Below are 27,492 nucleotides of genomic sequence, written 5' to 3' on the forward strand. Positions count from 1 at the left end.
GCAGCCTTGCGATAGGTGTACACGTCTGGCCGCGTGCTTTCCACGTAATTCCACAGATGGACGCACGGCACGTGGACCCATTATAGCCTATGAGGCTACACACGTGGGCAATTTTTCATGTCCATTTTATGAACGAGAAATTAGACTTGCAATGCCCCATAATCTGCACCATCCGTGTATATCGGACAGCAAACCGATTGGTGTCCATGTGCCATCCAATGCGAGTTGCTCCCGGGTCTCTCAGGGGCAGCTCACAGTTATGGTTGTGTGCATTCAGCCATAGGCTACATAGCAGAACATCGGCATTACATACAAGTGAAGTGAAGGCACTAATCACATAAGGGTGCACTGAAGCTATATATGGCATGACAATGTCACGAGCAGCAGAAAGCACAGATGGCACCTTTTAGTTATTGGGTATAGCTTTTGCACCAGGAGCTTTAAACTAAACCTTCATGTAGCCACTACATGGTCCATTAGGTCTCGTTCACATTGGCGACTCGCAAGATTTTATTGCGTTGCTACAATGCTAAAAATCACATGTATGTGAAGCCCATGCTTTCCTATGCGTTTTTTCACTTGTGCGATGTTTTGTAGCAGGCCATAACCCAACACAGAAACCTTGCGGGTCCGGTGATATGCCACGATTTTCGTGCAGTGCAATGCAACTTTCACAGTAGGAAATCCTACTGTCATAGCTATAATCTAAGCCCTGGCTGCAGGGGAAAAAAACTGTATACATCACCTTAGAAGCGCTGTCCGACACTACTGCAGCTCCTCACGGGTCCTAGCACTGTTTCTGATCATCATCTTCTGGCCGGGGATTGAAAAATCCTTGCCTCCTGGAAGCACTGGTTGTGATTTGGCTGACGCTTAGCCAATCACAGCCTATATTTCAAGCCCCCCACCTGAAAATCCTTGCATATGGTGCTACAAAGTTGCGCATGGACCAGCGATGTGATATCACTGCAATTTTCTCGCGGCGATGCCATGTCGCCCGTGTGGACGAGGCCTTAGTGTAACCAATTGAACCTAATAGGCTAAATACTGTATGCTAGTAGTATCATTTGCAGAGTTACTCCATGGATCCAGAAGATCAGGATGATCAAAGCTTTAGATCCTGCTCACATGGTGGATGTTACTGTGTATTTGGCACCAATTCCACATCAAATTTACAGCAAAATTCTTACAAATTAGTATCCCATTCATTTCAATGGGGCATTTATTTTCTGTGCAGATTTGAAATCTGTGATCCCGATTCCGTGACAGAAAATCTGCACTTGAAGTCGCCTGATTGGAAAAAAAGGAGTAATTCACATGGGAATCCGAGCTGCAACTGCATGTGCAAATCCACAGCTCAGCCGAGATTTTCCTGCCACAGATTATGAAGCGGATCTGCGTCAGATTTCCACTGGGTGAATAGGGCTTTACATTCTACTTGATGGCCGTCTAACGTCTGTCCTGCTATGTGTGATGTTGTAGTAAAGCCGATACATAAGAAATTTAGGTGGGCTATTTACCTTCTGTATACAATTATCCACAAGTGGATCCTGTGGGAACATGCTTTCCGGGATGGGACATGTCACAGACTTTTGAAATTGTTGTCAGAGGTAGTTACTAATGTTTCTCCCAATGTATGTTATTGCTATTGCATAAAAGGTAATGGGGACTAGTGAGCAGTGAAGCAGGAAGGGGATGCCTGGGAAATTACTTTCCATCATGTTATCTACTGGATTGTTGGGCTGAGGCCAGCAGGTTAATGAAATGATTCTCCAGGGATGATTGGACAACTAATGAGCAGATTGTCTTAACTTTGGAGACCTTTGGATTATCTCCACATTTCTATGACTCGCAGCCAAGTATCCCGGTCTTGCCTTCCTGTTTGCAGTATGGACTAGATTTTATGAACTTATGCTTATTTTCAGATAAAATCAGATTGCATAAGGGCTCTTTTAGATGGAGCAATTTATACAGGCAGATAAATCGTTGGCTCGCTAAATCGTTCATTCACATTCACGGTATAAATGAATGAGAACGACTGAACGATCGGTATTTAAACATGATTTTCATACTGGCATAAAATGAATGATGAAGATAAGCGAATGAACTATTGTTCATAATTCAATCGTTGCCTGTGTTTACAATGAACGACTAGCATTCAAATTTGAACGACCCAACAATTGCTTTTGCAGGGTGATCGTTCCATATAAACGCACTTTATATGAACATTTACAGTACTACCACAAGCTGTAAATTATAAGAACCCATTCCCTATTTACATTTTGCTGATTTTTGGGCCATTAAGAGGGAATAACAAAATGATTCCTGTTTTGAGTTCCACTCCTGGCACACTTAGGACTCCTTTACACGAGTGTTACGTTTTTACGCTGGCCGCATCGCAGGTGAAAGACGCATGCATGGGAAAAAGCCACAATCGAGTCGCAGCTAAAACTAGCTTTTTCTCGTCCACTCACAAGGCCGGGTATGACGCATTAGTGAAAAAATACGCTGTAGCCCGGAAATCCCTCAGTTGGCATTAATCCTCGAAATTACTTTTAATGCCTAAATGCAGGCGCCTGTCATGTTTTCACAGCTAAACTCACTCGCCCTCCCTTTTTCTGCGGCTCCCATAGGAGACTTAGGGAGCCGCCAGCATATATCAGCCAAAAGATAGTGTACTGTATTTGGTTGCATCTGTTCTATTTTTGCCAGGTCTGTGTTTTTATGCGGCAAAAAACACGGTCCGCTGAACGAATACATTGGAAACCAATGCATTAGATGGTCACGATTGTTGGCTAACGTTTAAACGCGGCTAAATAGCCACATAAAAACGCTTGTGTGGATAAGGGCTCTTTTTACAAGTCCGTGGGCATTTTTACGGCGCCCGCCGGCGACGTAAAGACGCACAAACGGGCTTACAAATCTAACATTTGTGAACCCTTTCAGATGGCCCAGGCCCAGCGCATATATGCCGAGGCCGCAATGCCGTGGGGCGGGGAGAGACAGCTTAACTCTGCTAAGCTGTCGCCCCCATCCCTCCCCCTCGCTGGCTCACCTCCTCTCCACTTCCCTCCAGCTGTTTGCAATGGGAGAGGGCGGTTTGGGGCAGAGCTAAGCCCCTGCCCCCTCCCCACCCCTTGTGCATAGGCAGCTATAGGTGCGGGGCAGAGCTTAGCTCCACCACCTCCCATTGCAAACAGCTGGAGGGGAGGAGAGAAGAGGGAGGGAGTTTAGCAGTCACATTGCTAAACTCCCTCACACCTCCCTTCTTAGGCTGCCGTCATTGGCTCCCATAGGAGTCTATGCAGCAGCCGATGTATTCTGAACAGAAAGATAGTTCAAGGACTGTAAAAGCACCTGGCGATATATTGGCCAGCTGGGCTGTTTTCCGCCGCAGGAATATGCCTGTGTGATCTGATGCATTGGTATCCAAAGCATCAGATGGTAGCGTATATTAGCCGACCGTGAAAATGGCGTCCGATATACGCTTGTGTAAATAAGCCCTAAGGCCTTATGATGATTAAAGTTGAATTGATTCTCCTGTTGTATTATGTGAACAACCAAATTAGTTGAAAATAATTAATCAATTTGCTCACCTCTAATTATAACCTATGACTTATCAGTTGCTCTTGGGTTCTTGTTTGCTAAGGGGCATTCATAGAAAGCTTGAAAATCGGTATTACTGTTCTCTCAAATAGTAGAGCCTTCAAATATCTACTATGTAATTCATACTTGGATATAAATTAGGTATATACTTAGGTTGGTGGAAGCCCATTGATACCTTCTCTTAGACCAGGTTCCCATACATCAAGTGGTCTGACTCCCCCCCCCTCCCCCCTGATATTATAATGAAACGCTCAATGCAAGGCTATGGGTTCTGGACCGCTACTTAGCGAGCATGCACCAACGTGACATCGGTTGGTTCCAGCTCTGACATGATATCCCTGGCTGGACACAACTGCTATAAGGGAACACGGCCGAAACCCAATCAGTGAGGGGCATAGAATAAAAAGTTTATTGATGAAAAAAATGTGATTGCTTTCCGCAAGAGAAACCAAGTCATCTTCTAGATATTTTGGTTTCTCTTGCGGAGAACAATCACATTTTGCACTACTGGCTAACACCGTACCAAACTGTTATTTTGTTTATTGATGAAGTAGTATGATTGTTTAGTAATGATGAATCACTCTTTATCTCCCCACCCATCAATACATACATAATGGCTCTAATGTTTTTATACTATGTTACAGTGTGTTAACATACACAATAATTGGTTACATGAATCCCAGCAGCCTACGTCTGTTACATTTTCTTCACGCCCAATTGTAGATGTGTCCAGCAGAGTGGTGATAACACCCAGTATGACTGATGGACACATAACCTGCCACCTCTTTTTTTAATGGAACATGAACTTGTTTGGCTATTTCCATTTTCCTGTCTGAACTGTGCTAACTTTACATCCTGTTTATACAGATGAACTGTAGACTAGAGAGATTATCTGATCAGATTGCTATGCCACCTTTATAATAGCAGTGTATTCCAATAAGCACAGACACTGGCTGCAGCACCCTGTAGTATTCAGTCTAGCGAATATCTGTTAAATCAATCAATATTTTGCAGGAGTTTTCAGGTCTTCTACAAATAAAGCTTTAATAAATATATAGTAAAAAGTTCTCCAACTTTCTACTATATATTGTGTTTCAATCCTCACTGTTTTCAAGACCTCTGCTTGCTGTAAGCGAGGAAAATGTTTGTTTACATCTATTTTTACAAATGTATCAAATTTATCCAATGCTTTGTGATCTCCAGGCTGATACGGTTTACACGCAGCAAACCATCAGAACAGAACATCATTCGAGTTTGTGATTTTGTATTTTATTGCTTAGACTGGACCCAATTCTTGCTTCAGCAGTGATAAGTACTCCATGGACGGGGTTTTCAGATAGATATCCTGAAAATAGAAACAAAACACAAAAGCCAAAACATGAGTTTCCTGTAAGAAAATCTTCAGTAGATTTGCAGTCAGACATGATGCAAAATCCACATGGGATTAGGGGCTAATGCAGGATAATCCACGTGTGGTTACCCACGATGGCTTCCGTCTGGAATCTGCCTCAAGAAGTGACATTTCATTTTTTTCTTTTTGGATGTGAAATCTTCACAAAGAACACTGCAGATTCCTATTGAGAACAATGGGCAGTGGGTTACACACGTGGTTTTCACTTGGACTCTCATATGGATTGTGGAACAGAACCCACACTGAGGTCCATCTATGAATATGCCCAGAGTATATTACAAAGTTGTAGGATTCCTCGTTATATAATGATTAAGCCTTTTATTTTTATTTTCACATAAGAAAAATCTCATTATATGCAGATTTGCCACCCCGGGAGATCATTTAAAGTCACCGCAATGAGCCTATCATTATGATAGGTTTATGGCGGAAAATCGCAGCGTGTCGTAATTTTTAGACGTGAGTGAAAAATTGAATTGGATTTTCCGCTCGTGTACATAGGGCTGTGTTTCCCATAGTTATCCTATGGAAAGCATTTCAAGCGGGATCCATGTGCGATTTATCGCCGCGGATCACACTATGAACTATCGCCTGTAGACAGCCAACCTAGTGCTCCACGATGCTGTCCTCCAAACTGCTTGCATCAGCAGTTCGCTGCATGAAATTCATTTTGATTGTTGTAACCTCGCTGCAGGATAACTTTTTATTGTTTCCTCCATATAAGGCACATGGGGTAAATGGGGTAGTGCAATTAAGGCGGTTCTCCTGGACGTTACTATTAATTGCCTATCCTCAGAATAGGTCATCAATAATTGAACGTGGGGATTCACTGCTCGGGATTCTGGCCGATCAGCATTTTGCTTAGTCCAGTGTCAATGGGAACACAGCCGGAGGCAGACAGCTCTGCCCATAATGGAGCAGCCCAGATTGGTATTGAATTCCATAGGAGCTGTGCCTGCTATACCAATCTGGGCCACTGCAGTATGGATAGAGCTGTCTGCTCCTGGCTCTGCCTTCACTGACAGTGGACCCATATGGACCCCCACTAATCAACTGTTGATGACATATCTGAAGGATCGGTGATCAATACTATCCTGGGAAACCCCTTTAAGTTTCTTACCAGGCGCTTTATTCATGATTTATCAGCTTTGTTCCAGTCCTCTGTCATACCACATGACTGACTCTTTGAATTGTACAAGCTTGCAAATCAGTCACTCCATGCATTCCTATGAGACCTACACAGAGTGTGTGATAGGAATATATAGGCTGACCTCTGGTCCACACAAAAGAGCCGGTATCACTTTAAGATAGCTTGTTTTAAAAGGTTAACATCGCTACCATTTACTGCATGTACTTTACAACTGGAGGAAGAGGTTAAAACTTTTTCTCAAACTTTTTTTAAGCAGTTTATTTTACACCTTTTCTACAAGAATGCCAAAGCTCCCTGTAGCGAGGAGGACAACAATTACCTGAGCGCTTTGCAATGAATTACCTTTAATACAGGTAGAGGTTGCACAGAAACTACAGAGCGTGACTATTAGCCAGGTCCTGTTCCTTCCAGGCTGGTAGCATGAAGGAGATCATTGTTCCCCGCAGCTTTCATTCATGTGCTTGTACCATTGCTGGTCTTATCGAGGCAGTGCCTAAACACGTTATATCAGTAATCCATGTGTGTATATGACATATAGTTCATAAGCAGTGAAGTATGATTAGTTAGGGCCTCGGTGTGGGATGTGATGGCTCTTGGTATGCCTCACCGGGGACTGAAGCCTAAACATCCCTATTTCCACCACCAGGAAGATAAAGATAATAGAGTAGGAAGCAGGAATGCCGAGTGATCCGTAATGGAAACAGCCATAATAACCGATACAAGAGATGTTTGCTAGTAGGTCACATTGCTGTGAAATGCTGGACTAGGTGCTGCAGTGAGAGGTCCGTCCCTGAAGCTGCTGATGTAGGGATTAGTGGCAGAAGGTGAGGCTTGAAATGTAATATTACGCCAAAGGAACTTTTGTTGGTGGTTTCAATAGCAGAGCCTCGCAGCGCTGCAGGAATCTGGGCTCCAGTTTAGGTCAAGTGAAAGTTTCCTCAATTTTCTGTAGACGACCTGATGTTTCTGAATAACCAACGATGATCTAATAACTTATAAGAAGCAGAAGAAGGCATGTGTATTGTTTAACTATTTAACTATCTGACTGGGATGTAGAAAATTGATGTCTGTGATTGTTGCTTCTGAACTATATTAAATATTTCTGTACAAATGCAGTAAATGATGGATCATGGGGTTATACAGCATACATCCAATATAGCTTCACTACAGATGGTCATGGAAGCATTTATAGCTGGGAGTACATAGAAATACTTGTGTGCCCATTACAAACAGCTTATTTGTAGGGTTGAATGCTGCTTACTACAGTGGATATAAAACATCTACACCCCCTTGCTAAAACGCCATGTTTTTGTCATGGTAAAAAATCCGACTGAGATGAATCCTGTCAGATTTATTTCCAGCTTTAATGTGACCCATTATCTGTACAATTACATCAAAAAACTGAAATCCTTTAGGGTGGAAAAATAAAAAAAAACTAAAATAATGTAGACTCCGGAATATATACACCCTAAATGAATACTTTGCTGTTGTACCCTTTGACTTCATAACAGCATTCAGTCTTTTTGGGTCGGTGTCTATCAGCATGGCACATCTTGACTTGGCAATCTTTTTCCACTCTTCCTTGGAAAAATGCTCCAAATCTGGCTGTGTGTAGCGCCCTCTTCAGGTCAATACACAGATTAATGGGATTCAGGTTTGGCCTCTGGCTGAGCCATCCCAAAACCTTGACCACCTTCTGGTGAAGCTATTATTTTGTTGATTTAGAGGTTTGCTTTGGGTCGTTGTCGTTTTGAAAGGTGAAATTCCTCTTCAGCTTTTCAGCAGAGGCCTGAAGGGTTTGTGCAGAAATGGACTAATATTTGGGACTGTGTTGAATTCCCCCCACCTTGACTAAAGCCCCAGTTCCAGCAGCAGAAAATCTGCCCCAAAGCATAGTGCTGCCTCCACCATCTTCACTGCGGATAGGGTGTTCTGTTGGTGATGCGCAGTGTTGGCTTTGCACGAAACATACCTTTTAGAATTATAGCTAAAAAGTTCAACTTTGGTCTCATCAGACCAGAACACGTTCTCCCACATACTTCTGGCAGACTTAATGGAGGTGTTGTCAAAATCTAGCCAGTCTTGCCAACTTACCCACAGCCCAGACATATGAAGAACACGGGAGATGGTTGTCCCACAACCAGTACTTGCCAGAAACTCCTGCAGCTCCTTTCATGTTGCTGTAGGCCTCTTGGCAGCCACTTGGACCAATTTTCTTCTGCTCTTTTCATCAATTTTTGAGGGACGTTCATTTTTGAACACAAGCACATCCCCAAATATAAGAGGGTCTTCACACTTCTGCAACCACATTATTTTAGTTTTTGTTATTTTTATTTTTCCACCCTAAAAGATTTCCATTTGTTTTTCACTGGCGTTGTACAGATAACGGGTCACATTGAAGGCGGGAGTAAATCTAAAATTATTCATCTTCGTTGCATTTTTTTAACATGACAAAAGCATGGCATTCGAACAGGGGTGTGTAGACGTCTTATATCCACTGTAGATAACAGTATAATTCCTTTGTCACAGCGTGGGTCACCTCTATGAACCTTACCGGGGCAGTTTTACTAATCAAAATGTATTCGTTTTCTGGCACAAATTGCACCAGAAAACTGTTTTACATGGCTTGCACCACATTTATTATATGTTTTTAGACACTTTTGAACACTTTTCATAACTTTTCTGACAAGTGGGCATGGCTTTGTGGGAGAAGGAGGCATGGCTTACATGTGACACACTGTGCCAAAAATTGCAGCTAATTTTGGTACATTTTTTTGCCTAAAACGAAGACCTCATGTCCACTGGATAATTCTATTTACAAAATCCACGCAGGTGTCCGACAAGCGTGATCAGCGCCCATAGGGATACATTGGACACCCGCAGGTAAATAGATGCCTGCGGATGTCATTTTATAGTGCCGCGCGGATCGCACATGCGGGAAATCATCCGCAGCATGCTCTCTTTTCTGTGGGTTTCCCGCACGGACGGCTCCCGCAGGCTTCCATGGAAGCCGTCCGGATCCGCAGCACACCCGCAGCTGAATTTCTGCTCTGCAGCAGGAGAGCAGGCGTAAAAAAAAAAAAATGCACGGCGCATGTGCACGGCGCGCTGCCGAGCACATCCGCCGGGCAGAAAAAAAGAAGATCCGACCACGACGGATGGGAACCCGCAGTGTCCAGACAGGTGAGTAAAATCTATTTTCAGGCCTCATGTCTGCGGGAAAGGAGGGACCCGCTGCGGGATTCTGCATGGAGAATCCGCACGGGCCTGAATTTCCCAGTGGACATGAGGCCTAAACTAACTAATAGGTGATATAAAGTTAAACCCTTTTTACACATGAAGATTATCATTAGATCAAGCCGTTTGCATGATAATTGAGCAGTGGATCTATGAACTGCCTGTGTACTGTAAATGATGGCGGGCGGGCTAGAATGATTCCCAGACCGCTACACCTTCATTTTAAGAGTGACTGTCGCTCCTTTGCAAAAGTACACGAGCGATCATCACTGGGACAGCCGTCCTATGTAATAGAGGTTTTAGACTAGACAGTCTAAGGATGCACCAGGCTTATCCTCCAGCATGAGCTGTGATAAATCAGGTACATTTAAATATTGTCTAGTCTAAGTTTGCATTGTCTAACTAATAGACAGTATTAGTAAATTTGCCCTATTGTCACTGGTCATTAAAATCTGACATGCAGATGTCTTACTGAATACCTGACAGACCGCCATAGCTGCAGGAGCTCACACAAACCACCAGTCCACTTTATAAATCTACTTTACAGAGAGGTATAAGATCCATGTAAATCCCAGACCTGCACTAAAAACAGCAATGTCTAAGCGGCCGGCACTAGCCTATAGCAAACATTGTCCAGACCCAGTTCAACAACTACAGAAGTCAAGGAACTATTCACCCTAAGGCTGTTTTAGAAAAGTCAAGCAGAATATACTTAGCCCTGCTGGGGTCAAGTGGGGGTGGGAAATATTTTCAAGAAACCTTTGACAGATATTTTCTCATTCTTTACTTGCCGTTTCTAAACATTTACTAATATTATACATTGATGTATAACTTACATTTTGTTTCCTTGAAGCCCAACATTGGAAGACTGGGTATCCCTCATGGTCCATCTGGAGAGAAGGTGGCTGTAGTTACTGTAGATGACTGTGACACAGCTGTAGCTATAAGGTTTGGGAACCATATCAAGAACTACACATGTGCTGCCCAGGGGACCCAGACTGGCTCCAAGAAGTAAGTTCATATTTCTTGGCAGTTCCATATAATTTGCTTGCTCTGTTTAGGCATTACTCATAGCCATTAATACTTTAGTATTGGCCAGTGTCTAATGCATCTCGGCAAGCTATTTTGGTTTGCTTGACCGGATGAATAAGTTGCTATGTATGTAACATGTAATCTTATTTTCTAGGTCTCTTGACTTAACCGGACCACTATTGTTGGGAGGCGTTCCAGACTTGCCTGAGGACTTCCCTGTACAGAACAGACAGTTCATTGGCTGCATAAGGAATTTAACAATTGACAGTAGTCCGATTGATATGGCTAGTTATATCGCCAACAATGGCACTTTACCAGGTACAGATGCAAAAGTTTGTGGGTTCGTTTAATTTATAAAATATATAATGAATTAAACTTAAACTGTTGAACAGAGAATGGAAGTTTCTAATAAAGAATATCTATATCCTATGATTAGCAATGATTAAGTGTAATTTCAGTAGGCATCTAAGGTGAAATAGCTGGAATAACATGGAATACAGCTGATATAAAAATGTCCTTGCATCGTTTTTTAATGGCTCCTTGTTCATAATTTTATTCAAAGGTTGTTCTGCAAAGCGGAACTTTTGTGATACCAATTTGTGCCAGAACCAGGGGACCTGTGTCAATAGGTGGAACACATACTACTGTGACTGTCCTCTGCATTATGGAGGAAAGAACTGTGAGCAAGGTAAGTGCCTCTGTTACTGTCATTACTGCCTACAGTTTAGCCTAATCAGCAGTATGTTGACCATAGCGTGTTTGGAGCAGCTTCTGATATGTTGCACCCCTTTATTTTATTATGTTTTTGTGGTCTTTTTCATCTTTAACGTTTCTAATAATTGCTAATAATGTATTCGCAGTAATGCCATTTCCACAACGGTTCCAAGGGGATGGAATTGTTATTTGGCCTGAGTTGGATGTTACAGTGTCTGTGCCGTGGTTCATTGGGATAATGTTTAGAACTCGTCGACCTAACGGGATGCTGATGCAGGCTAATGCAGGTTCCTCAACAAAGATTAACATCCAGGTAAGTGTCCGTGTCAGTATAGAGCAATGCCTAGCAGTACATCTGTAGCCCTCACGAGAAACAAAAAGTTCCACATCCGGCTCCAGGCACAGGGGTAACAGCATTACGGGTAATGCCAGCAGATTACTTTCAGTTCCCAATATTTTCTGGTTCCATACGTCTGTCTCGGCACAATAATTTTTGTACAGGATGTGGAAGCTGAAATACACAATCACAAAGCATAATTTCACAATGGTTAGTAGATACGTTAATGAATCCATTAATGGCAACCCTTCTTTACGTAACACAGTGATGTAGAGAACCTGCCCATGACAACCCATCGCCATGGGCCTACTAGTTCCCAGTTTTGAAGAACCTGCAGACACATCTGCATGTACACTGAATAGCCACTTTATTAAATAAAGGCATCTTCCCTTTTGTGATTGGAGCCTCCTTGTATGGAAATTAGACACATGCAGAGTGCAGCAAATCAGAGTTTTCTGTGAATTAGTTTCAGTGTGAACAACATTAAAATGCGAAAATCGAATGATCTGAGCGACTTTGAACACTGTGGGTCCCCAGTTCCAGAATATTCAGGATCGGTATTTCTTGTGGGGTTTTCTTATACAACAGTGAATACTGAGACTGGTGTGATCAAGGAAAAGCATCCAGCAAAAAGGGATCCTGAACAACTCTTTGATGACAGAGCTGACCAACAGCCGGTTCATGGTCAATCAAACAGCAGCCAAATACAATGTGGGTGCTCTGACTACTGTGTGTGAATGCACAACTTGTCATTCTTTAGCACAGATTGGCTATGACAGTGGACAACAAGTGAGTGCCATTGCTGTCTAACAGAAACAGAAGTATAACACTCCAGTGGGCAAAAGCGCTCAGAAATTGGATTATTCAACAGTGGAAAAATATTGCCGGCTCGAAATAATCCAGATGTCTGTTGCCCCGTACTGATGGGAGGGTCAGAATTTTGCACAAGCAGGAGGAATCGATGAGCTCTTCCTGTTGGGTGTCAGCAGTTCAAGCTGGTGAAGGTGGAGTAAAGTTAGTTTTATTGGCACCCCCCCCCCCCCTCCCCTGCAGAACAATTTGAACATCTAGTTGGATCTATGCCACAATGAATTGCTATGGTTCCAAAGGCTAAAGTACGCTCATCGCGCTACTAGATTAGTGTCTAATAGAGTGCCAATTCAGGATGTATTTTTAAACCTGATAAGCCACTCTTTTTATGAATTGTGCTTTTATAAGCCGATGACTACTAATGAATTTGGTTACTTTATCACTGAGCTTTACTGCACAGTATGCTATTAGGGGGATGTAGAAACCAGGCTGTGGGTGTCCATGGTTTCTTCAAGCCATTTTCATCCACCATGTTCTGGAAGCCTTGTTTCATGGCATGCAATGTTCTCTTTTCGAGCAGAATTAGAAATCTGTGGCAATTTAGATAAAAGTTTGATGCGCGAAAAGAGCTTTCGTGAGATTGCAGTTTGGGTAATATTTGATGGCACACTGCCTGTTAAGGATTGCATTATCAAGACTATATTTCTCAAACAGATATTGAACAGTTACCTCGACTTTGAAGTATACAGTGGCTTCACTCGTATAGGGGGCATGAAGATCCAGCAGATGAGGGTCAGTGATGGCGAATGGCATCACCTGCTCATAGAGCTGAAGAGTTCCAAGGATGGGAAGGACATCAAGTATTTAGCTATCATGTATCTGGACTATGGCGTTTATCAGGTATGTGTTTCTAGTTTTAATAACCCTTACTAGCAACTGAAACTCAGTGATTATTTGCTCACGCTGTTTTTCTCTATGTATTGACAGAATTCGGTGGAAATTGGCAATAATCTGCCGGGCTTGAAGCTGAAGGCCATTTTTGTTGGGGGTTTGTCTGACTCAGACGGCCTTGTAACACAGGGCTTTACTGGTTGCATGAAGGTACGATTTAACTAATACTAACTGTTGTATTAAATAACTTAGTAAAGTAAATAGCCATCCAACTCCGTATTCACTTGGCCATTGGTACTGTAGTATTCTACCCAGCATTATGTTGCTTTTGACAAGATGAAAACATGAAATTGTCCTTCTCCTGTTTTCTCTTGAATAATCAAAGAAAATAGTTCTCATTATGTGCTTGTGCTGTTACCAGTAGACCGCAAAACGAACTAAACTGCCGTCATGAATCACTTCATCAATTGGCTATTGGTGTAAATGCCTTCTTTCAATGTCTTTTAGGGAGTAAGAATGGGAGAAACCTCAACGAATATAGGAACCCTCAACATGAATAAAGCTGAGATTGTCAACGTGGAAAGTGGCTGCGAAGTGGAAAATCCTTGCGATGCAAATCCTTGCCCATACAATAGTGACTGCACTGATGAGTGGCACAGTTTTTCTTGTAACTGTGAGCCAGGTAAGATTCACTTTATATGTTTTGCATTAGTGAAAAAATCTAGCAAGACATTTAAAATACATTATTTGTATTAAAGTTTTCTGAAATAATACTATGAGTAAATTTTGTAGTATTATGAAAAAAATGTGTTTTTATAGGATATGTCTAATTAAGAGAACCCTTCTTAAGGCCCATTTACATGCAACTGTTATCTCTCAAAATTTGTTCAAACGATGGCCTATGAACGATAATCGTTGCATGTAAACGTTGCCATTGTTCACTATTCAGCTGAACGAGGATTTTAAGGTGAGCTTAAAATTCATCATTCAGCCAGAGAGAGAAGATAACAGGGACCGCACACTGTGTTTTACACAGGAGTCGGAGATTACATTGTATTTAGCCAACAGCTCCTGCAAGAACAAAGGAGCTGTGTGCAGAGTTCAGGCCACATGCTGTGATCTGCAAACATCTCCTTGGACCACATGCTGTGATCTGCAAACGTCTCACACGCAAATGAAGCTGATAAAGTGCTAATGGACATTAGGGTCCATTAACAGTTTATGCAAAATGATCGCTAAAACTGTCAATCTTTCAATAATTTGAACAATTGTCTTTGCGTGTAAATGGGCCTTTACATAGAAACCTTTTTTTCTGTGTCATTCCTATCCTTTTTTCTGTTTGTTTTGCCTTCTTTGATGGTTGGTGTTAAATGGCGCTGTGGTTTAGGGCCTTTCATTTGGTTGTATTTTGCTGCATTAAGTTGAACCTTTTTTTTTATTAAAGGAGGTCTTATACCCGGTCCTTGGTTAGGTTAAATTGAAATTGTGCCATATTTTACTGTATTTCTATTCAGATATGTCAACAAATTTTGTGACATGACTTATTTTCCTTCTGCTGACCTGTCTTTGCCCTCATATTTTGTTTGTTCCTGTATTTTGATTACAAGTTGCTATTTGATTATTTTGTTCTTTTGTTTTTTCTCTGCATTCATTTTTGGAAAATATAATAAAAATAACAAATATTTTTAAAAAACTAGAAATGTTTTAGGCAGTCAACTGATCACCAAGCGTCTGGTTTCTCCAATGGCCAGCAATCGGTTGCCATCATTGGAGGGGGCCTTGTCTGACTTTACATTTCACCTGCAGTAGCCAACCATGTAATATGCCTAGGAGTTGTCCTTTATGAGACAGAGAACCTGTCACCAACTATAAGCACTAATAAACCAAGTGATGATGCTTATAGTTTAGGCGATGTGCAGTCTAATGAGCTGCTTTTCATATTCACTTGGTCCTTTGTTGCTGGGGTGTACCCTGAGGAAGTCTGTGCATGCACACCAGCTTGACATTTCACAGAATGCTGTTTCATACAATCACACCGAGATGAATGGGACTACGCACATACAGCCTTCCGAAAAGAATCAAACTTGCTGTGTGCTTGCACTGACTTTGCCAGGGGATCGGATGGGTATAAAAAAGGCTCCCCGGGCTTCATGTCACCTAAACTATAAGCACCATAATTTGGTTTATGGTACTTATAGTTGGTGACAGGTTCCCTTTAAGTGCTACAATATCCTTTCCCAACCATATGCACACCTAACCACATCATTACAAGTACTGACCTTCAGTCCTTTAGAGGCTGAGATCATGAAAGAAGAGCTCACTGTTGACCTCTGGGTATGATCAAACTCAAGGCATCCCCAGAATTGTCTTAATTAAGAGGCAACAGATAAAATGGACAGTCTTTCATATTCACTATCGCACAGGTGTAGAATGGTTGAGTTTAGAAAAACTATATCTACCATTTGCTGTTTTTTAACCATAATTGGTAGATCTACTTAAAAATAACAGTACTTTATTCTACTAGTGAAGAACTGCAATAATGTATCAGTATACCTTGGCTGAAGACTGGTAATTGTATAATTGTATTAATACTACTGTAATACTACAGTAGTATTTACTGTGTGATGCTCATTTACCCAGTCCTTGTATGCAGAACAGTTACACGGTTGACTCCAGTGATTGATCTGCACTCGTTCTCAGGCCTATAAAACACGCAGCATTATCTCTATATTCATCTAGTCATTTGAAGGATTTCTGTGTCTGATATGGCATCTCTCCAGTAGCACATGTAACTGAATCCTCTACTTTCCTCTAGGGTTCTTTGGGAGGGACTGTGTAGATGTGTGCAGCCTGAACCCCTGTGAGCATGTCTCTACTTGTGCTCGAAAGCCAAGCTCTTCTCATGGATACACGTGTGACTGTGGAGCAGGCTACTACGGACAATACTGTGAAAACAAGTAATGAATAAACTACTTTTGTCTGTCTTATCCCTGTCAAATGTTCCATCTTCACACTGAGCAGTCCTTGGATTCCACCCTGTAGTGGTTACTCTACTTTGTCATCTTTGCTTTATTTAATGTTCAGAGTTGCACTGACTCTTATCTCCCATTTTAGAGTTGATTTGCCCTGTCCCAGAGGCTGGTGGGGTAATCCTGTCTGTGGACCCTGTAACTGCGAGGTCAGTAAAGGATTTGACCCTGACTGTAATAAGACCAATGGAGAATGCCGGTGTAAGGTAAGGATGTGTTACAATCACCTCTAGTATGTAACAAAAATGTGTACACGAATACAATATTTATATAAATATATGGTAGACCTTCATGTTGCCCCTAGCCTTTCTGCTGCTTGATATTTCATTCACAACAAAGAAAATGAAGAAATACCATTTTATATAAAACTGTAATCATTAATACTATAACAGTCCATTACATAACCAAAATGGAAAAAAGGTTTGTTACTGTGTTAGCCAGTACAGTAAAGTGTGATTGTTCTCAGTGAGATAAACCAAGTAATCTTGTAGATAGGATACCTTTTATTGGCTAACAAAAATACATGATGTTATTGCAAGCTTTCGGACCTCTGAGGGTCCTTTCTCAGAGAGGACGGAGCGCCGCCTGAGACAGAGTACTCAACTTGCCTCATAGATGCGGCATCCCTGTGTGTTTTTGAACTACTATTTGGGCAGAGGTCACGGTTTATCACTCATCCAAATTATTATATACGATTCTACATTGAGGCTTCCTGCACACATCGGGGTCAGATCTGGCATACAGGATCCCGCAGCAGGATCAGATCCCGTGCCTGGCCGGTGACTCTACTTACCTGTCCGGATTCTTTTTTATCTGTACTGTGGAAGCGCCGGGCTGCGCACATGTGCAGTACAGATTAAGCTGCGCCGTCGCTAGGCGATGACGGGGATCCCACGATCTTTCGGCAATGATGATTGCATAGTCGGCTTCCATTGACTTCATTGGAAGCTGATCAAGTGGAAACTGCACAGAAATGGAGCATGCTGTGTTTTTTTCTGCCGTTCATGTGCAGGATGCAGCGGTTCTCCATAGGAGGCTATTGGTGGTATTTGCTGCGGAATCCAGGGGCAGCCGGCAGCCCCAGATTCCGCAAATCCGCTCGTGTGCAGGAGCCCTAAACATGGAAGTACGGTAAAAAAATATCAGATAAATACTTTGTTTCAATACGTTTTTTTTTCTCTTTTGCAGGAAAATTACTACAAGCCACAAGCCAGTGACACTTGTTATCCATGTGACTGCTTCCCTTCCGGAGCATATGAACGGGGTTGTGACATGGAGACAGGACAGTGCCCATGCAAACCGGGCGTTATTGGGCGGCAGTGTAACCGCTGTGACAATCCTTTTGCTGAGGTCACTAATGACGGCTGTGAAGGTATTTACATGAAATGCAAACTCTGTTTGCACAGTTAACAATGTACTGTTTGTGTGAATCCTTCTTTCTTTTCACTGCTGTATCATGTCTATATCATATGGATATCATCTCCAGAATGAATTCCCTCTGTAATTTGGTGAACTATGTGCCTGTAGCCCATGTTTGCTTTCCACCAGATCACAAATCATTTAATATCTGAAATCTGTAATATCAAAGCCTTCTGCCCTATTCGATAGGTCATGACATTGTACCGGGTGTCCTACTCGTAGGCTGGAGGCCCAGAAAAATCACCTAGAACTGTAAGACCAACGAACATGTTTGAATCAAATTTGGTCAACACATACCTTATAACATGTTTGTTGAGCACTCCTTAACCCAAATGCCTCCATTCTCATGGCAGCAGTCACCAGCAAGGAACTGCTAGTCTGGGTGTCTCACTCGGCACACTAAGCCACCCCAGCAGTCATGTTTCGCTTCAGCCATGTAGTCAGTAGGAGCTTGTGCTGCCATGTCTCCCTATACTGTGCAAGAGCGTGTGTTCATTGTGCCTACCTATTGGAGAACAGGATCCATCAAGTCCTGGAAAACTGAATTTGTGAAGAAATTTAAAGTCAACAAAGTCATGTATTCAGAGAATAGTAAGGAAACTGGAAACGACCAGAACGTTGTTGGATTTACATGGTGGAGGTGAATGAAAATGCCCCAAGAAATGGTGAGGAACGTTAAAGACAGATTATCCATGTGACTGCTTCCCTTCAGGAGCATATAAACGTGGTTGTGACATGGAGACAGGACAGTGCCCTCTTGGAGGCAGGATGTCAATGCCCCAAGAAATGGTGAAGAACGTTAAAGACAGATTGTTGGCATCTTTATGCAGATTGGCTCAGCAGATGGGGACATCCAAGAGCACATGGCGAACAGCTGCAAGGAGAGCTCATCCTCATGCATACCAAGTGACTGGTGCATAAATTGAAAGGTCCCGAATAAAAACAAAGAAAAGATCTTGTGTACTGCTGTTGGTTTGAAGTATTTGTCTCCAACAGTCAGAATATTCTTGATGTCCTGTAATTTACAGATGAGGCATGGTTTCACTTATCAGACCATGTAAATGCTCAGAATAGGTGGATGTGGGCAGGTGAAAATACTCACAAAATCCATGAGACTGCTTCATGCCGAAAAGATATGCTTCTGGTGTGTGATATCCTGTGACGCATAACTGAATCATATCTGATTTGACAGTACTGTGACCAGTGGACAATGAGGAAATTAGCAGCGACTATTTCCAACAGTATGGAGCGACCTGCTACATCTCCAATGCGATCATGCCTGAGACTTGAGCATTTTTAGTGGGATCAGATTATTTCTAAGGGAGTTTGGTGACCGCAGTGACCTGATTTAACCCAAGGGAAAGTTTACTGGATAAGCCAAGAACTATCCAGCAACTGAAAAGGGACATCCCGCAAGAAATAGCTGCAGTGACGCCAGACCTGCTTACCAGCAGGTTCAGCATTATGGAGCGTTGGGTTCAGGTGTGCTTGACTGCAAATGGAGGATGCTTCCAGCATATGCTATGATGGCTTCCTGATACTCATTCAGTATTGGCCCTTTTACATGAGCTGAGGATCTCATAATTCTTGTTTGCCCGATGGAACGAGCTGGTGATGTCATCACCAGCTCATCGGCGCTCGGCCAACCCGTTTAGACTGCACAATTCTCGTTGACAATTGTGCAATCCTTGGGCATTTACTGTTAAGTGTTTCACATTCTTATGAGAAACCCTGAAGATCAGTATTTAAATGGCACGAGAAGTTGACGAGCCACCGCGAGCAAGAATCATTCAGCTGTTTGCCCAAATCTAAACTGAAGGATCATCGTTCAGTTTCATTCGTTTGAACGATTTTCTGAACGATAATCGCTCCATCTAAATGGGGCATAAGATATGTTTTGACCAAATTTGATTACAATGTGTTCATCAGTCTTGGAATTCTAGCTGATTTTCCAGGCCTCCAGCGGGTGGGATTGAATGCGTACTGTAGGGTCAGGTTCTAGTTTGCCCACATGTAGACCTGTGAACACACCATCAGTGATTGTTTCCAGTTTTCCACAGGGGTTTATGTATTCCTCTACAATAATCTCAGAAGACCGGAAACCATGTGTGTTTCCATCACCAGCTTTCCTACTAAATGACTACAAGCAACTGTCAATTTTCCTATTTTAAGCCCTTTTTGGCACGTGATGAGTCAGCAGTGAACAGCTGCAGAGTCTATGACCATTTTATTATTCTTGGCTCATGAATAGTAGCGGGTGACAAGAAATTAAATGTTATTGTAGATTGAAAGAAAGTCTGACTGCACTGGTATTGTCTTTTCACCATTGTGGTTCTGTATAATAACACAGACATGTATGATACATGGTTATTCTATCTCTATAGTGCTGTCATTTCCTTATTATGTTTTATTTCTGAAGATTAGATAAATTAATTATTTAGATGGCAGGTTAACTGTAACAGTCAATCACAGACATCAGTATGAACCATGTGCATGTGTGTTTTTTTTTCTCGCAGTGATTTATAATGCATGTCCCAAAGCCTTCGAGGCTGGAATTTGGTGGCCACAGACCAAGTTTGGTCAACCAGCTGCTGTTCCTTGTCCCAAGGGATCTATCGGTAAGTGTAGCTACAAAACCTAATTGTATCAGTATACAGTAAAGTGGAAAGCGCTTGGAGAGTCAACAATATGTTATCATAGAATGATGAACTTTAACCCATTAAGGATCAAGCACTGTAAATTTACGGCACTTGGTCCCAGACTTAAAGCCCAGCTGTATATAAAATTACGGCAGGGATTAAAGCCTCCTGCTTCTGCAGTCAATCATAAGAAGGACGGGTTACCACATGGGTAAAATCCCTAAAAAGTGTCTGGTCCTTAACATACAAAACAGCCTGGTCCTTAAGGAATCAAGAAACAAGAAAAGTGTGTTAACCTGTTATTCTTAAAATTCTTGAAACCAGATCCCAGTCTTGATGGCCCAGCTCTCCACAAAAACAGCTTCTCATGAACTGCAATGTTCATCTGTAGTCATACGGTGCCTATATGAGGCACTATACTCTTCTGGCATTTGTGAGAAAAACAACTGTTTGCATCCATATAAAAGTGCCTGTATGGACCACTAGTGGACTATGAGAGACCTAGTGCAGTTCCGTACAGCATAGATGTTTAATTCAGTTTACTTCGAAGGGTTGTTGATCCGGGTCCTGGAGTCAGGTAGGAACTTTCAAATGTTGATCCAGGGAATATTCTGACTGAGTCGGGAAGGAAATTGATTTTCTACCAATTGGGGTAAATTGATGTCTGCCTCATTTGTTTTTTTTTTTTTTTTTGCCTTCCTCTGGATTAACATGGAGGGGGTGGAAACAGGCTGAACTGGATGGACCTTGGCTTTTTTCAGCCTTGCATACTATATTATGTTACTTTAGAAGTGGTTGTAATTAATCATACCATAGAGCTGATGAGAATCTGCTGCTCTTAGGGCTTGTACAGCAACAATAAAAAATAGTTCCCTTTTTGAGGATTATATTGGCATTCTAGTACCTTTTATGTGGGGGACTAAGGAATCCAACATTTTGTAACATCCACAACTGATTTTATGCTGGCCCTGCAAGCCACGGAGAATTTTATTTTATGCTGTTGATGCCTTTATAGGATTACTTACCTCATTTATGTTCCGGAATAAAACTGTTCAGGAAGCTTCCATTGTAAATCAGAGCATAATGTATTTTTAAAGAGCACTGACACGGTAAACATATGTGCGGTAGACACTATAATTGCTGATAATTACAGAAGGTTCCTTTTCACCCACTACTTCTTTTCCCTCCCCATCCATTACTTGCAGAGTTATGCACTGCCAGTTTAGTGCACAGTAGGCCTGACAAGCTAGACACTAAATTATTTACACTCTAAGTCATACCCTGCACACCTCAGACTATTCATCTCCTCAGAAGTGCAGCAAGTACAATGGCAATGTAATTATTGGGAAAATGCTTTATACTATATGTGACAGCTACTGATGCATGAGACTCATAGAGCTTTGTAACACTATGCTTTTTGATTTAAAAAACAGGACCACTTTACTAGATGAGTTTATAAAGCAGAAACATAAAAGTGTAAAAAAAAATACTAAGTATAGTGATAAGCTAAAGGTAAAGTCATAGTGATAAGCTAAAGGTAAAGCCCCCTGGTGCAAGCACCAAGTCATGACCAACTCCTAGGGTGATGTTTTCTTGGCAGATTGTTTTTGCAGGGTGGTTTACCATTGCCTTTCCCTGTTATCTTTACCCCCAGCAAGCTGGGTACTCATATTACCAACCTCGGAAAAATGGAAGGCTGAGTAAACCTTGAGCCGGCTACCTGAACCATGCGGGGATTGAATCCGCAGCCTTTAGGTCATGAGCAAGAGCTTAGGACTGCATTATGCTGCCATAACACTCTGCGCTTCATGAGTCTCCATTGATAGCTAGTCCTCGGTTATGTGTTACTATGGTTTGATTATACTGAGAACTGACCGTTTAAATGCCGTGAAAGGATTGTCATTGTATTGCTTCGCTGAGGGAAATCTGTACAGAGTGACCTATAATATAAAACGTCCAGCCAAAAGACTTGACAGATGTTTCATAGATCCCACCAGCTCTGTGTCAGAAACGCCCATCCAATTAGCATGATGTAAAACACCATTGGATAAGACCAAACGCCTGATCTTCTCAAGCAACTTTATTTTAGTTTAGTTATTTCGTATCACTTTGTGTATTCAAATTGTGTAAAATATTATAATGTTTATCAGTAATCAGACACTTAGCTCCTATATTAACCCTTTGCAATCCAATTTTGGATTCAGGGTTTCCTATAGGGCTTTCTCTTTCTGCCATTATACAATGGCGCCATCTGCTGGCTAGAGCCAGTACTGTGGTATAGGACATGCTGGAGAGGCCCTCAACAACAGAGCGGCCAGTAATGTACAGTAAGAATACCCTGCCGGACGTCTTCCGACATCGGAGCTGTACAGCGTTCAATCAGAATGTCTTCAGACGCCAGACAGTGGATTGGAAAGGGTTAATAATCTGTATGTACACAAGCCAAATGCTATGGGCTCGGCTATCAGTGCTGTGGTGCATTCATGTAGTGCCTTCTTGAAAGGAAGAAGCCTTGAAGTCTTCATGATGCGTAGATCATTGGCCCGGGTGCCAATCCAGGGGTACAAAATTGTATGGCGCCCAAAAAAGATGTCCATTCTTTTCCTCCATTCAGAAGTGAAGCGAGGCAAGTGGTCTTGATCAAAGCCATGAAAAACTGGAGAGAACATTCCAGTACAGCCGTGTATTCTCTATTTTTATAACATGTTGCATTCTTGTTGGTTCTTGATGAATAATAATTAGCCTATGATTAAATAAAATATTGTACAGCATTGAGTACCTAGGATTATGTTTAGCCCATACATTTGTTTCCTTAGGGAATGCGATCCGGCACTGTAGTGAGGAAAAGGGTTGGCTCCCTCCCGAACTCTTCAACTGCACCACTCTGACCTTCTTGGAACTAAAAACCCTGGTAAGAGCCCTACTAAGCTTCCCAGACACAAAGTCCATTTTAACATCCCTGTCCTAAACTCCTTTATGCAAGCGCACCTTTCAGGGGCAAGCTGCATCAGATTGCACAGAAATGCTGCAAACAGAATGGACGATCTCACGTGGTATTCTTCTTCAGCATGCTCATGTACCATTGGTAGGCAACAAAGCAGTTAAACTATTTATGAAGCCTACATCTGACCCAAATTACCCAGGCAGCCAGATGTTTGGATGTCACTGGTACTGGATACTTAGTTGTACTTTAACGTGAATGCAGCCCAATCTGTGGGCAGCATTTATTGCTAAACAGATCTAATATGTATACATGTTAGCCCGCTGTGGTGCAGTTTGTTATCAGAACAGCTCATGTATCCATTATGTACCGTTACACACAAGCAGCTTGAAGATATCTGCTCAGTCTAGAGTTAGGAGTCCAGTGGGCGGTACTACTAAGTAATTGACAGCCTTCCCTGTATCATTATGCATACAGATAGCTATCAATCACTGGAAGGACCACCCACTGGACTCCTAAACCCAGAATGAGCAGAGGTTTAACTGGATAAATTACTAGTTATACTAAATGTTTTTCCAGAAAAATATATATCAATCTGCTCAGCACCTCCAGCGTATAACATGATGTCAGTAGATTGGACTACATTGTCACTGTGACTGGTTCCTCTTTATTACTTGCAATCTCTACAATAAGTTCTCATAATAAACAAATTTGTCCAAAACGATTTGTGTCCCATTAAAACTAGTCTTTACTAGCATATGCTGATGGGCGCCCTGGTTCTGTACATGGCCTGTCTTAGTCTGAATACTGCTCAATAATGGATATTCTTGTAAAGTGACTCTTCTCTCACCGACGGCCTGAAGCCTATGTACACAGCTCCACAAACACACTTTGTTGAGATGAATGCCAGGAATGTGCATGTCTTGTGCTGCTGCTATACGTCTCCTATTAATTCCACAACACCAATATACTTGATGGTATGCTTAGAACGTTTTGTGCGGTTAGTGCCAATAATGGGGAGTTTTGTGCACAGCTCACACAGAAATTGCATAAAAGTAACATAAACTTGTTAATGAGCTCACACCAGCTTTTGCATGACATTTCTCATTCACATGTATTATAACTGGTGAGTTTGTAAATACTCAATAGTTTACGAAAGTTAAATAATATGGATTGTGAACGTGATACTTTGTGCTTATTGTACACTCAGCAGCTAAGTCTCGATTTTTTTTTTGCAGAATGAAAAGCTTCACCGAAACGAGACTATTTTGGATGGCGTCAAGTCCATTGAGATCGCCAGAGTCCTGCAGAATGCAACCAACCAGACTACGTCTTTCTACGGGAATGACATCAGAACCAGCTATCAGATGCTAGTGAGGGTGCTGCAATATGAGAGCCAGCAGCAAGGCTTTGACTTGGCTGCAACTAGAGATGTGGAATTTAATGAGGTATACTTACCTGCTCTACATAGCACTTCATGGTACTGCAGAACGCATCTTGCTTCATTCGATATACTGTGTCCTCTTCATTGTAATGTATTATTATATCATGCAACCAGTGACAGCATACACATTGTACAGCACTGAGTAAAGTATTGGACCTTATAAACGCTAGTGTTGATGAATGTATAAATGGCAAAAAAAGCATATTTTTCTGTGCTTAAAAATATATATAAAATATACAAATAATTAAAAACAATGAAGAGTCATTCAAACAATTGAATGGCTTTAGACCTCATATGTATACATATAGTGAATAGTGAATTCACAGCCTTTATTCTCAATTTACGCGCTTGTACTCCTGATTTTATGTCTCCACTATTTCCAATAGCTATGTTTTATGATTATAGTGTATTTGCAACCCCAACTGTCTCCAGATTGGATTTCTGAGGATGGCAGTTGTATAGAATACAGTGAGGTTTTATGGTAACTAAACTCTTAACGAACGGTAAATAATGGGACATGTAAGTCTGATATAAGGCAGATTGTTGGCGGTCAGTATCTAAAGATCATCAGTGTTCCTTGAAGACAGGTTAATATGTCTGCTGCCTGGGGCTTTAAGCCGCTTTCACTCTTCTCAAGAGTTTTGGAAACTGAGTCCTAATAATTTAAGAGCACTGAGATTTGAAGCCAAAGGAGTGTTGGGTTTCTAGTGAAATAATTACCGTAATCTCTGAACTTGGCTAAGAATTACCACTGAAAAGCTTTCTTAAGGGATTACTGGTAAGTAATGCACTTTGCAACCAATATGGCAGAGACAAAATGACGTTGAGTTTCAGTCCTTTATCAGGTTACCAAACCTAGTACTATCTGTCAGAAAATATAGGGTCTATATCTTCCTGGATACCTGCTACCCTGAAGTGGGAATTGGCAGGGGATTTAGCTGCTCTGCCACGGTTACTGACAGAAGAGTGAAGCAGAGTATAAGCCCCTCCCGTATTCCCAAATTCCCTGTTTTGCACAATCTGGCAATCTTGAGGGGAGAAAGAAGGAAGGTGAAATACATGCCCACTGAGACACAATTAAAAAAAAACTGCCTAATTAATATAGATGAGGACATCCTGGTAATTAAGTTTTTTTAATTGTTTCTGTAATGTTAATGTCACTCTGATACTTCATTTTACAGAATGTCATCTATGCAGGCAGCATAATATTAGATCACAGCAACAAAGAGCATTGGGACCAGATCCAGAGGACTGAAGGGGGCACAGCACACCTGTTGAAACATTATGAAGACTATGCCAACAACATGGCACGGAACATGAAAAAGACGTATATGAAGCCCTTTGTCATTGTCACTAAAAACATCAGTGAGTATTACCCTGCAATAGTAAATCCATCAGTAAAGGCCCTTTTAGACGCAGCGATTTTCGCTTAAAAATCGCTCAAAGCCGTCTTTTGAGCGATAATCGTAGTGTCTAACTGCACGGATATCGTGCATTTTTCGTTAAGCCGCCGATCATCATTGTCTTTCAGCATGCTGAAAGATAAGCGATCAGTTATCAGCAATTCACACCGGGATACAGCTGATACAATTGTTTCACGATAAATAAAGGAAAAAGCGCTCACCCATTGATGTCTGTGCTGCTCCCAGTATAGTGTCTGGCTCAGGATTCCATCAGGAATTAAAAAAAAAATGGTCAGATATTTAAGGAAGTGATGTAACTTCCCAAATTAGGTGATCAAGACTCTTTCTTTACAGAGTCGAAACGCGTCCTATGTCTATGTTGCATCTGACCCTTTTTATGTAGCACTTCTTATTATAAAGGCTTTTATGGATTTCCACTTCAAGAACAGCAGCTCTTTACATTTATTTCAGATATTATTGTTTCAGCTGTATTCCGCTCCCTGATTACAGGCTGGGTATGAAGAACAGAGCGGTCCAGCTGTGTTCTCCATACCCGGCACGGAGCGCTCAACTTTATTACAGACGGACACACCGAGCGGGGAACAGCTGGATGCAGAAGACAAACGGGGCCACCCCGCTTGTCTTCTGCATCCTCCACTTGGAGTGCTTGGCTTTTTTACTGATCCACTTTGATGATGCTGTTATTAATATCTTGCATCACCTATTAGGTTTCAGTGAATTAGGGTTGGGGTATTATTATCAATGTATACCATGTGGCCCGAGTGATACAATTCACCATCTGTACACACAGACCTATTAATACGATATTCATATCTATAGATCTATCAAGAATAAAGGATAACTTGATAACAACAGTCCATCTCTCCTCTTCATAGACTTTCTATTCCCTATGTTGGTCAACATCTTATGAGATAGTAGGAGTGACTTAATAACGATAGGAGAGAACCGTTATGTCCTTGCTGTAGTCCAACTATACATTAGGATACGGACTTGGGGTTTATTCCTCAGTATTTGGACACATTGTCATCATCACTGCACGTTTATTACTAAGAGGGGGTCCTCAGTGTGCCCCTATGGTAATTTGGCTCCCGTGAATCCACGCTCATCTCTATAGAGCTTGGTCTAAATGACAGTAAATCATTGAGTGGCACAGGAGTTTCTAGACTGTTCTCTCTATATGCTATTAATATAGAAATTGAAATACTGAGTTTTAGTTTGATGCTGATATGCCGAGATCATTTTATCCATTGATATTAATAAAAGTTATATGGTAATTTAGTTCTTTCCAGTGATAAGTTATTTAGGGTTTCACGATCGCATCATATATTTTCTGAAGATCCCTGGAGGAAAACTGAAAACGATATAATACAACCCCAAATAAAAAAAATGTACATTAATGTAATGGGAAAAA

At 41.7% G+C, this 27,492-nt stretch overlaps 1 protein-coding gene across 5 annotated transcripts in view; it reads left to right on the forward strand.

Moving 5' to 3' along the window:
* CELSR1 (cadherin EGF LAG seven-pass G-type receptor 1) overlaps positions 1 to 27,492 on the forward strand; it is a 156,986-nt gene that overhangs the window by 96,409 nt on the left and 33,085 nt on the right. For all 5 annotated transcript variants that reach the window (XM_066591892.1, XM_066591894.1, XM_066591895.1 and 2 more), the window contains exons 6-19: positions 10,255 to 10,412; positions 10,588 to 10,751; positions 10,996 to 11,121; positions 11,294 to 11,460; positions 13,009 to 13,194; positions 13,282 to 13,395; positions 13,693 to 13,867; positions 16,001 to 16,142; positions 16,300 to 16,420; positions 17,403 to 17,586; positions 20,150 to 20,251; positions 23,089 to 23,183; positions 24,452 to 24,661; positions 25,839 to 26,022. In XM_066591892.1, coding sequence (XP_066447989.1) covers positions 10,255 to 10,412; positions 10,588 to 10,751; positions 10,996 to 11,121; positions 11,294 to 11,460; positions 13,009 to 13,194; positions 13,282 to 13,395; positions 13,693 to 13,867; positions 16,001 to 16,142; positions 16,300 to 16,420; positions 17,403 to 17,586; positions 20,150 to 20,251; positions 23,089 to 23,183; positions 24,452 to 24,661; positions 25,839 to 26,022 — 2,128 coding nt within the window. The remainder of the gene's footprint in view (positions 1 to 10,254; positions 10,413 to 10,587; positions 10,752 to 10,995; positions 11,122 to 11,293; positions 11,461 to 13,008; positions 13,195 to 13,281; positions 13,396 to 13,692; positions 13,868 to 16,000; positions 16,143 to 16,299; positions 16,421 to 17,402; positions 17,587 to 20,149; positions 20,252 to 23,088; positions 23,184 to 24,451; positions 24,662 to 25,838; positions 26,023 to 27,492) is intronic.

The sequence above is a fragment of the Eleutherodactylus coqui genome, chromosome 2 (genome assembly GCF_035609145.1).
Source record: "Eleutherodactylus coqui strain aEleCoq1 chromosome 2, aEleCoq1.hap1, whole genome shotgun sequence".
NCBI lineage: Eukaryota > Metazoa > Chordata > Amphibia > Anura > Eleutherodactylidae > Eleutherodactylus > Eleutherodactylus coqui.